This window comes from Empidonax traillii, unplaced genomic scaffold (assembly GCF_003031625.1).
Source record: "Empidonax traillii isolate 1590-97213 ecotype Southwest subspecies unplaced genomic scaffold, ASM303162v1 scaffold130:size970688, whole genome shotgun sequence".
Classification (NCBI taxonomy): Eukaryota; Metazoa; Chordata; class Aves; order Passeriformes; family Tyrannidae; genus Empidonax; species Empidonax traillii.
The window spans coordinates 329,662-341,930 of NW_020955323.1; the positions used below are offsets into that span (position 1 = coordinate 329,662).

At 42.9% G+C, this 12,269-nt stretch overlaps 1 protein-coding gene across 27 annotated transcripts in view; it reads right to left on the bottom strand.

The window, feature by feature from the left end:
* The window catches only part of TCF7L2 (transcription factor 7 like 2), a 176,355-nt gene that overhangs the window by 110,504 nt on the left and 53,582 nt on the right, over positions 1-12,269 (bottom strand). For 24 of the 27 annotated variants that reach the window (XM_027883595.1, XM_027883594.1, XM_027883597.1 and 21 more), the window contains exon 4: positions 3,112-3,213. The exons of the other annotated variants lie outside the window; for them this stretch is intronic. In XM_027883595.1, the coding sequence (XP_027739396.1) occupies positions 3,112-3,213 (102 nt within the window). The remainder of the gene's footprint in view (positions 1-3,111; positions 3,214-12,269) is intronic. 27 annotated transcript variants of the gene reach the window in all.

Consider the following 12,269-nt stretch of genomic DNA (forward strand, 5'->3'; position numbering starts at 1 on the left):
GAGAGAGAGAGAGAAAGGAGAGAGAGAGAGAGAAAGGAGAGAGAGAGAGAGAGAAAGGAGAGAGAGAGAGAGAGAGAGAAAGGAGAGAGAGAGAGAGAGAGAGAGAAAGGAGAGAGAGAGAGAGAAAGGAGAGAGAGAGAGAAAGGAGAGAAAGAGAGAAAGGAGAGAGAGAGAGAAAGAGAGAAAGGAGAGAGAGAGAGAAAGAGAGAAAGGAGAGAAAGAGAGAAAGGAGAGAGAGAAAAGAGAGGAGGGAAAAGAAAGAAAAGAAAAAAGAAAGAAAACCCCAAGCCCCCACACTCTCCTTTCCTCCCTTTGTAATCCAGCTATAAGGATTGGTCTCAAATCCTGATTTCAGATATAGAGGAAAGATAAGAAGTGATCTGCCGATGTTAGCATTTTCCTACAGATCTTCAGGGCAGTTCAACTGATTTAAAGATGAAAAACTGGCAAAGGTACACTTGATGGGTAGACAAAACACAGTAATGAGAGTAGAGAACCAGTTTCTATCCCTACACACTACACTGGCACAGAAACATCAGCATGCCCATAAAATATCCCTCATTTTTCCATAAAAAGATTAATCACGTTTTCACAAATGCAGAAACGGGTGTAGAGCCTTTTGCAAGCCAGGTCCCAGGTGCTGTGGGCAGGCACAGCAGCAGCAACAGGGACACCAGAGATGCCTGACACATCCCAGGCCAACTGGCATCTGCAGCCACTTCATCTCCCCCGAATGCCATTACCCACTCTAACTTTATTTACCAAAAAACAAGACCATTTTCACTCCACAAAATTAATGTGGCCTGGGGTGGATGCCAAGAAAAAGGGTGGAAAAAGCTATCCCTTATTTATATGTTTTAACAGAACAAGGCGAAACAGTTTGCTGCTAGAAATAAACATTAAACCGTGCAGAACCTCCACCCCCCCCACCCCCCAAAAAAAAAAAAAAAAAAAAAAAAAAAAAAAAAAAAAACACTGCTCTCCCCCTGGCTCCCTCCTCCGCCTCCTCTCCCTCCAACATTATAAGTAGCACAAAAGATCACATTACAAATGCCAGCTGTGGCTCTTTCGGAAGGTGGCCTCCATCTCGGAGGTAGTATATGTTCCTCATGGCCTAAGTGGTTGCTATGGTAAATATGCTTTTTACTGAATAGCAGAGTGAAACAGCTCTTAAAGAGACCCATAAGAACCCCATAAATGGTCAAAATACAAAGCAGATCAACCTCAGTCTCCCTGGAAGCAGGTTTCGCTTCACTTTCCAAAATGATTTGTGATTTTTGAACCCTTTTTTTGGTGTTATTTGTGTTGACCATTCGTCTCCCCCTTGCCCACACCCGGCTGGAAAGGCTGGGGGGAACAGGATCCCAACCAACTTGCCCCTGTAGGATAAGCTGCTTTGGCTTTTAAAGGCAAGTGCCTGCTCTCCTGAGTGGAAAGAGGCTTTGGGACAGCAGGAAGTCAGGTGATCCCAACCAAACTCAGCCTGTCCTCCCAGGATGCAACCAGCCAGGAGAAATCTCCTGCTCCCTCTCCATCACCTCCTATGAGCCTGACACCACTCCATCGCACCAGCTCCAGAGCCCCAGGAACATTCCTATCCCCTGTGTCAGTCCTCTACCACAGCAGCAAAAAAAAAAGAAAATAATTAAAGTAAGAGAGTGACTCTAGTTCATTTCTTATTAAGAGTAAGATTATAGCAGGTTTTGATGAATGCAGATTTCTGAGTAATCAGCCACACATCTTTTCTCTGATCTCTTCCTCCAGTGACAGCCCAGGGAAGGAAAAGGAAAATTCCTTCTGAAAAAAAGTGAAGTAGCCAGCACTAGATACCAACTGGGCAAATAGCAGTCCTGTTCCGATTGCTCTCTGATGGATTGAGGGATGGTTTAGAAGCTGTGGATTCTAAAAGACAGGAAACCTTTTTTTTTTTTTCTTTTTAAATAAAGAACTATGACACTCATAGCAAAGGGCTAATGATTCTCAATTTAAGGAGACAAAAATGAAAAAAGAAGCTCCTCAAAAATGTTTAGTACGACTTGAGATTTCTAACAAAACCAGTATGTGTCTTGGATAACCTACCAGCTATGTCAGCTTTAGACTGTAGAGCAAAAGATAAAGAACAAGCAATGTTTCTTTTCCTGGGATTCACCTTATCATCCAATGGTTATAAAAAAGTAGAAAAAAAATCATGTAAAACTTGATGATGAGTTATTTCAGAAGAAATATTCTAACCCACTACATGCCATCTTCTCCAGAGGTAAATTTCCCAGATAAACACTCAGAGCTGAGATGGCACTGACACTGGATATGGGTGAAAACGGGTCATTGCATATCACCTCTCTTGCACATCACCATGAAAACAAAAAATTTCCATCTGTGGATGCTATTTTAGAAAGTAAAATAAAACCACTCTCATGTAAGTTTCTACCAAACGTTACAAACTCAACATTGTTTTTACAATAGAAGCACAAGAAAAATTAACCAAGAATTGAAAATTCTGTTAAAACTTAATAAATAAAGCTATTTTTAAAAATTATGCTCGTTATAAAGAGTAGCAAGTAGTAGTAAATATTCAATAACACTTTTTATACTAAATGAGAAGTCATCACAACAGGAAGGGACACGGGCTTTGTTGAACGCAGCTCTGTTGAGCCTTCACCCACGTAAAATGCTGACCGACTCACACACCTTCATTCAGGATTTTGCAATAAGAAAATACTTCTTTCAGTTTAGGTCACAGAACAGGCTTGGTTTTGGTTTTTCTAATGCTTTCCAGACTGTCTCTTCACTCTCTTCATTTCAATACTGTCAGACGTGTAAACCAGCCTGATCGGATCTCACTGCCACTAAGTAATTCTGCGAATTTAGAGCATTTTTGACCCTCTGCTCTCCTGCAAGGTACATGGATGATAATTTCACAAAGAGCTCAGCAATAACATATGTATTCCCTCCTTTTACCATGGACTCATTAGGGATTTTGTCTGGTTTGAGGTATTTTTCTCTTTTGGTCTGTGTGAAAGAAAACTGATGCCAACCAATGTCATTAATGTCAAATGCCTTTTTTTTTTTTTTTTTTAAACAAAGGAAGAACATCTTTCTGTGTTTACTTACAACAATGTGTGCTGGAGATGGAGACCTAGCATCCTTGAGGGCTTGTCTACTCTGAAGGCTCCCTGCCTGAACATCAAGCAGTGGCCATTTCATCTGCAGATACTGGATGGAGGAAACAGAAATGGGGAAAGAAAAATGAGTTCAGAAAATAAAGGCAAAAAAAATAACAAATTTTAGGTAACATGGATAAAAAAGTATAAATTAAAACTTATGCAAGGAACTGAAACAAAAATTAAGACAACTTTACATGTTTGTGAAGACAAAATCTGTGCAAAACTAACAATTCATACCACTGCATTACAGTTCAGGAATAACTTTTAAAAAAAACCAAAAACAAATTGCAAAGACATTATTACATTGATTTTACTAACTGTAGCAAATCTATAAGAATAAAACCCACACAGAAACATAACATCACAACCATGAAGAGGATGGGACAAAGCAGAGGAAGGTGGATATCAGTCTCAGAAGAGGGAAAATACATATCATGGGTTAAGAATATGATCTCATTACTGAATGGGTCACCTGTCAGCCTTCTTTCTACAAAGGCACCACGTAAACTGTTTGAGCTTCCCTGCGTTGCACGAGCCTCAAAGGCAGAGGTCTACCCCAAAATAACTCAGCACCTCTGGGCACCTGTTTTCTCTACTTCTGTTTCTGGAAGTCACTGTGGATTATTTTCTTCTTGTATACCTTCTGTCAGACAACCCCTTAAGGGACTTGCACAGGATAACTTACTCAACAACAAGGCCAAACTTAATAAGCCCTCTTATTGCTGATTCCAAGGTAGGAGTACAGCCTCGTGTGCTCAGGTCCAGCTGTGATGGCCAAGAGCTCAGGGACAGCCACAACTTCTTTATGTCACAGCCATCAGCACACAGGCCAAATACACGCAGGCGGCAAGAAGGGGGTGTTGATTTGAAAGCAAGAAAAGCTTAGCTACTCTTCAAGAAGGAGCAGAATGTTCCCACAGATTTAACCAGCATCAAGTACTGCCTAAAACTTCTGCTCTCAAGCACGTCCTCTTGCTGTATCTCACCGGAGGAGCCACTGCACCTCAGCTGGATCACACAGCAGAGCTCAAGGCATCCACCCAAAGGGTGAAGTCTCAAGTTGGTACCCAGATCGCTGCACCAGAAGTGCTTGACTCCAAACAAGAGAACAAGAGCAGGCCCACAGAGAAACCAGTCAGCCCAAACAGACTTCTGCACTGTATGTCTAAATGTAATTTCAGCCCAAGCTTTTCTCTCTGCATGGTGCTGTGCAGTCCCAATTAGGCACACAGGTTAATACATGACCTCTGAAAGCCCTGTATCGTGCTGGAAGAAATGTGTACAGCCACATACCTTCAGCCCCCCTCCCAGAACTAAGAAAAGCAGCTGTACACATAGATCAGGCCACGGCAGAAGCTCCTGTTTAGCATTAGACTCTGGTTGACCTGACAGATCTATTCCTAGAAAATACCTAGTTATGTTTACCAATTCTTTTTTTTTTTTTTTTTTTTGGAAGTAAGAGCAATCTTGAAGAACCACCACACACAAACAACTCCCTGCCACCCCAGGCGAAAAACGGAAGCTGTATCTAAATCTCCATGAAGGAAGGAAGGAGATCTGGTTCCATGCTTTCAGCACATCACTATCACATTTGCTCACGTATGCAAAACATTTGCTCACATACAAGGTCTGTTTGCTGCAAGACTCTGGGCACTGAGGTGCCCAAAAAGCAGGAGTCAGCAGGAGGATGCATTACCAATTCCCATCGCTTGGAGGGCCTGAGTTTTCTGAACTACTGGAATGCAAATAAACAAACCCATACTCTGGATTTGTGCCCCATATGAGTTCCTCAAGTTCCAAGAAGTCTTGTTTTTATTCATCTTCACATTTGGGATTTGTGCAATGTGGACCAGAATGTTTCAGCACTTCTTAAAAACAAGAAATAAAACCCAAACAAACCAGAAGTAGTCTACCCATAAGCGACATGTCTAACTCTTACGACTCAACTGTAAGCCTCCAGATATTTGATCACTTGCATCAAATCCCTGTTCCTCAATATATGTGACCACAACATAAATTTTAAAGTTGAGATGATGTTAAAGCAACTTTCTAACCCTTTGTGGTTTAAAAAAAGTACATAAAAATCCAACCCGAGTGCGCAGAAAATGGACCCGAGACCTACACCAACTGAGAGCTTTTTAACTCGAGGGGAAATGTGATATGTTTCAGATTTGCAGATGGCACTCTTAAATAAGTCAACTGCTGCATTTTCAGAAGTCCATCAGTTTTCTTGGACAGCAATTGAAACACCACGACATAGAAGGGCACACGAACTTGCAGAAAGGGTCCTGATAGGTCACGGCTTCTACCCGCTTCCTCAGGTTTTCCAACCTACCAGTGAAGTATTCTTCCCTTTTTCCAATGAAAACATCCTCACAGGATGTGTGCTGCACGGTGTACAACTGTTTCAAAGTCCATAACCATTCTGGACAGTGAGAAGCTACTGCCACCACAGCTGAAACCCTTATAAGAACCCGACAGCTCTAACGGAGGCATTTCAGGAAATGGCCAAGCTTATTAACCACCAATATAAACCAACCACCTTAATTTGTCCATGACCATTCCATGGTCACAAGCCACCCTGGAATATCAACCGTGACAATCCACAAGGAACTCAGATCAGCAGCTACCCTAAAACACAAGCCAAGAGACACATGAGCTTCTCTGAGACTGCCCCAAGGGCAGACAGAGGCCTTGACAAGCAGCAGGGGCAAGCTCACATCAGACCCCATCCAGTCAGTAATTATTGCAGGGATTACAAAGCTTTCAGGACGGTCAGTTCTGCTGGCTTTTACTAGCAATAAATTCCATTAGAAGAAACAGAGCACAAAGGTATGGTTGCTCCCACTCCACCTTCACCTCACAAGAGCCCACAGTTTCAGCACATACTTTCAGCTCCCACACCAAGCTGACCTAAGGTTTCAGAAGATCTTATTGTTACACTTTTTCTCCTTTTAAAACCTTTAGTCTGGATTCTCAGTAAAGTCATTCTCTTACCCCCCCTTGCCAAAGAGGATCCAAGAAGTCTTACAGTGCAAAGGCTAAAGCACGAACAGTTTCTTCTCTTGGACATGCACAAGAAGTTCAGCAGAAAATGGTCCAAACCCAGAGGGTTCAGTTTTGCACATAAGCACAGACCTGGACAGCTTCCATTTCCACCACTGGATAACACACCAGTGGGAGACAAAATAAAACCAAATAACCACACCCAAGGGAAAGTAGTAACACACAAGGGGTTGACAAAGCAACTTCCATGAGCTCTACTAAGTGGCCCGGATCCAGAGCAGCATCCCTGTCCTGCCAAGGGCAAAAAGTTCTGTCTGTCAAATAACCAGAGGGGGTCAGAGCCCACAGCCAATGCCTGTGTCAAGCTAGGGAACCCACAGCTTCAACACTGGGACGTTTGCTAAATTAAAAAAGTTAAATTTGCTGGTTTCAAAATGCCAGTCCAGTTGATAAAGTATGAAATATTAGCATTGTTTAAGGTGACGAGCCTGACTCAAGGCCTCCTCATCCAAGAATTGTCATGCCTGTAACACAATATTGATGTGGTGGCTTATAATTCTTACTTTACATAAAAGCTTCATTGTGTGCCAAATTCAATCTCCACAGGCTACCTGAGCCACAGATTTTTACAAGTCTACATTTCAGCGCTGCGAGTCTACAATACACATAATTTTCAATTATGTTAGGGCAGAACAGGATCACTGCCTATATAACATTACTGGTTGGAGGAAATGAGACTCAGCCCTACTGCCGAGAGAGCTAACTGGATCCAGATGGCGGGCTGAGCGCGGCAGCCGTCCGAGGGAGCGACGTCGCAGCAGCCGCCCCCTCCACAACTCTCTCTTTCACAGTGGAGGGAGATGCCAAGCCATGGCCGGGGCTGGGAGCTGCGACAGGAGGATGCTTGGGCAAGGAGGGGGGAGTTGAGGAACGTGAGGGAAGAGGGGGAAGAGACGTGATTGCTTTCACAGGTTTACTACTGCTGCCCTGCGTTACAATATTCTTATTAAAATGGAGAAAAATTAAAGTCCTGTTACAGCGGAGAGGTAAATCCTTTCCTTCCTCAAGCAACTAAATAGCAGGAAATCCTTTTCTCTTGGCCCTAAATGCAGATTTGAGCCAGACGGTTCCTCTGATTTGCAAGGAGTCCACAAAAATCCAACGCTGACTTTCCCAGCCTTCTGACACTGCTTTTACATTCCTGCACCAGGGGAGAAGGGTAGGAGGGAGGGAAGTTCCCACCATCCTGCTCTTGAAAATGCTGGACACCCACTTACTCCTCTCCTGCTTCTTGTGTCTCAGCGTGGAAATTAGGACTTGCCTGTACAAACACTGAACTTTTCAACAAATTAACTCTAACAAATCTGTGCAAATTATTTCAGAGTCAAACTGTTGAAATGGGCTCTGCTGGCCTGCTTTTAACATTTTTTTAAAATAATGTCATCCTGGTGCAAGTATTTTATTCCCTGTTTAACAATATGATCTGATGGGGATCATTAGCATGTGTGTGTTTAAAAAAAAAAAAAAAAAGAAAAAAAGAAAAAAAAGTTTTATGGCAAGTCTCAGAGAGCTTAAGCAAAATAATTGTTAAGCTCCAGGCCTCCACACAAGAATTAAAACAAGTATGGGGTGAGCATACTTGAGAGAAACCAAAGCTTTTAAAAAGGCTGTTAAATTGTCAGCACAAGCGAAAAGGCAAATTATTTGAATGGCCCAGATTTTTCTCTGTAAAAGGGAACTAAAAATCCAAAAATCTCCTTACCCTCCATTCCTACATGCATCACATCCACACCTCCCATCCACAACCAGGGGGTCCCACAAAGCACAGACCCACCGGGAGCAGCTCTGCAAATACCACCCAAAGCTGCCTTCCTGAGCACCAGCTAGGCAAACAAACATCTTTCCCAAGATTTCACAGCAGAGCTGGTCAAAAGCAGCTACACTTCATATCCAGGCTACAGGAGTTTGGTGGAAACTCACTCGGGGCCAGCAGCTGCTCCGTATGCCGGGGCTGGGCTCGCAGCCGCAAGGCCACGATGGAAAGGATGGCACTGAGCTCACAGGTGTTTCCTGCACCAGTGTCCAACCTGGACCTTTCCCCTTGTCACACTATTGTTTTCACTGCTAGAATGCCCTAAAAGTGATGTCCTACAGCATGTAAATACATAAACGCAACAAGGGAAAAAAAAAAAAAAAAAAGTTGTATTTTTAAACAGAGGGAAAGCTACACAACACTTTCCAGCTCAGGTTTCCTGCAGCTGGTGCTTATTAGCTCCCAGGAACTGAAACAACCAGGAGCAGGACTCCTGCAGTCAGCTGCATGCCACGGGTGTCCAGTATCTCCCCTAGCCATGGGACCACACCTCCACCTTCAGAGTCTGTGCTTTCTCCCTGGATCTCAAATAGAAGCATTCCCAATCCTAATTTTGCTGTTAGTCTCTCCCTTGGCCAGCACAGCAGAATCACATGGAAGTGCACAGCTGGACATCAACTTGAAGCTCAGGAGTTTCTCTGGTATTTAGTTAGCAGCTCTTCTGGGAGGGAGCATCTAGACAAATTTTAACCAGAGATAATCCAGTAGCAACACAGGAGAGCACAATGCCAAGGGGAGGGCTGATATTTACGGGGAAGCCAATAGGAAGAAAGACAGTGCTTAACAAGACCATAATTGCTCTCTGTGGACAAGAAAAATAGTTGCAAGTGGATACCCATGTTCCTACCAACAAAGAAAGGTCTGTAACCTACTATTGCTCCCACTTAAGCCTTTAAAGATTTAAATGTAGATCCTCAGCTTCTGCTCTATTGTTTAATTTAACTCAACCCCTTATTTTTGGTCTTCAGTTATCACCTTATTTGTAGAGGTGTACCATGTGAGAGCAAAAATCCGAGGGATTTATTTTAAATATCTGAAGGAGTTGCTGACGGAACTTTAAAGGGGCCTCCCATTTCTTGCAGATCTGCAATGTCTGGAATTTTTTGTGTGAGAAGTAATAGACACCACCCACGATGTTCAGCCCTTCTACAGAATATGTAATGCACAACGATGAGGCATAGGGGAGCTGCTCAAAACGAAAGCAATGAGGTTGATTTCAAGGAGACCGATCCTTTCCTCATCAAAGACTTCCCCACAGCACTCAAGAAATTAAAGCATGAAATTGTAAAACACGGAAGTATTTATCACATATATATTTATCACCACTTTATTTTCTGACTAACATCACCCTTTAAAACAACTGCAACACTGCAAAAACAAATTATTAAATAAAATACATAAATAGGAGAAAAGGGGAACAAAACCCAGGAACTGATGAACCTGCACAGATACATGCACAAAGGGCATCAAGTTCCCTCCTCAGTTTAAAATGTCCTTTAATCACCAGCACTAATATCTGCCAAATTATCTTTTGATATGCTGCAGAACAAGACACTTGTAGTGCCTTGAATTTCCCCATTATTGATAATTCAAGTGAACTCGTCTCCTTCCTTTCCAGTAATACACAAAGAGTTCCTGACATAAGGAATGTGTTGCCCATTTCAGTACTTTGCCTGTGCCTTTGTCGCACTGGTAGGGCAGAAAAAAGGAGATGCCAAGTCTTCCACAGGCTGAAAGTTACCGAAATGTGTTAGCGATTAAACAGTTCAGGATTATCTCCAAGGAGGGATGCCTGAAAGCAGAAACCCAGGGATCTGAAACTGCCTCAATGAAGGCACAGAGCAACCTAAGGCAATCGGCAAAAAGTATGCCCATATTGGGGTGGAATAGGGCACAAATTAACAGTTTGAGCCCCACTGGCACCTCATCACCTGCAGTTCCCTCCTGGGTGAGCAGTCAGACCGACTGGAGATGGGGGAGCATCCCAGAAGCACCCGATCCATTGTTTTCTCCTGACCTAATCAGTGGACTCTCTGCCCTCACAGCGTGCACAGCCCTTCTCCTGCATCCTAGATGAGATGCAATAGAACAGCTACATCCCATTACTATTGCCACACATCACCCCTGCATACATGGGTTTTCTGTACACAGTGGTAAGGGTGATGAGGAAGCTGCTCTGGGAGAGAATAGCCAGAAGCTTCCTTAAAAATTATTGCCTATGAAAGTTCAAGCAAATTCAGATAATTATTTGTTCGTTCTGACATGGATGAAAAGCATTCTTGCCATCAGTTGTACTGAAATGCTGAAGTAAAACAGGTCTTTTCTTCTAAGGAAGGCAAGGTTGGTAGGCTACAGTTAAGTTCTAGGATACTGACATCGAGCACGAAGAAGCAAAGTAACGGTTAATCAGCTACTGTAGAAATTTAAAATAATTTTTTTAGCTTTATAAGAGGAAGAGTGTTCATGTGACATAGAAGTACAGCATTACTTTCTGCAGTTCTCATGGTATCTCTGTAAAGTAACTGCATGCAGTATTTCTCAATCCTGGGTGGAGCTTGGGAAAGCACCATTACTTTTTTCACATTTAATCTGAAAGACCCCACAAGTCTTCCCTGCACGAATCAGCAGGCTGGCTGGGGACTATCTGGATCCCTACAAAGTGCTGTTCCAAAAAAACATGCACAAATAAAAGCATAATTTCAGTTGAGGAACAACTGAACAACCTACTTACTTTAAGCCAGAAAGAAAACCTAACTTTATCTTTAAGCTACTTTCCCCAGATTTTCTCTGCAACCTATTCTGCTGCACTCAAGCATAGAGTTTCCATTAGATAAAGAATACAACAGTCATGAAATCTCGAGGAAGTCTTTCTGTAGATACATCTTGTTTAGACTCGGTGAAGTTAAACCAGCCTCCAAGACTCACCAAACAATTTGATGTACAGACACACATTTAATTTCTCATACTGGCAATCTCCCAGAGAGTGAAAGAACAATTGGTAACCAGTGTTTGCATGAAGTCCAAGAATGCATTTTATGGTCTATAAAATATAATTCCTTTCCTCCCCATTAAATAAAGACAGTAAAGATATCTGACAGCATGTTAGAGACAGATCATGGCACTGAACTACCTCCACTGTAACAGAAGGGCTGCTCCAGGGGAACCTTGCCTCCTTTAAAACTTTGCAGCTCTGGTAAGAGGGTAAGACCATTTGAAAAGGAGGGGCTCTAACTTTAGGCTTTGAAACTACCTTTTAAATTTTTTTTTTTAAAGGAAAAACCAAATCAAACCAAAAAAAAAAAAAAAAAAAAAAGAGCAAAATAACAGCGCTCAGTGGTCATCCAGCCTGGTTCTGCTTTAATATTGCAGAACATGGGTCTGCCCTGTCCTGCTCCCCTCTCACTGCACCACGTGGATCTGCAGCACAGGACAGCACGCTGGTGTGAAGGAATAAAAGAGGCCCTCCAAACTCTTCCCCATCTTTCCCTCGCTTCCACCACCTGGAGTTTCAAACAGAAGTTACATGTTCCCCGATTACGGGAAGAATCAACCAGACTCCTTCAGTACCCTGGAAGGGATACCCATCAGGAAAGTCATCTCTACATGACCAGGATGCTGAATGACTGCTGAACTGGTACCACTTTCCACTGCATGTATGTGCATGAAGGAAGAAAACCCAAACGTAAAGAGCAACTCTGTGGAACTCTGTCCTGGATCAGTCACAGAATCACAGAATGGTCTATGTTGGGAAAGGACCTTGAAGATCATCTTATTCCAACCCCTCTACTATGGGCAGAGACACCTTCCACTAGATCAGGTTGCTCCAAGCCCCATCCAGCTTGGCCTTTAACACTTCCAGGGATGGGGCATCCACATCTTCTCTGAGCAACCTGTGCCAGGGCCTCACCACACTCACAAGGGGGAGTTTCTTCACTTTGATCCAAATGCTCATCTCAGGTCTTGTGAAGTACCTGTGAATGAGTGGTACAGGTGGGTGGGATCCCTGGATAAAGGTGCTACAGCAGAATTTAGCAGTTTGCTTGTTACTGTAATGTGGCCTAACAGTGTTTTACTGAAAGCTGTATTTTCTCCTACTCTTGGGTAAGTGAAACTCATGACTCTAATCACTACCACAAAAATTCCTGTTGATGTAGCAATTCTGGGTGAACTGCTGGGAGCCACTCTATAGTAAACCCAGCAAATTTCATACCAAATTTCCTGTCGCC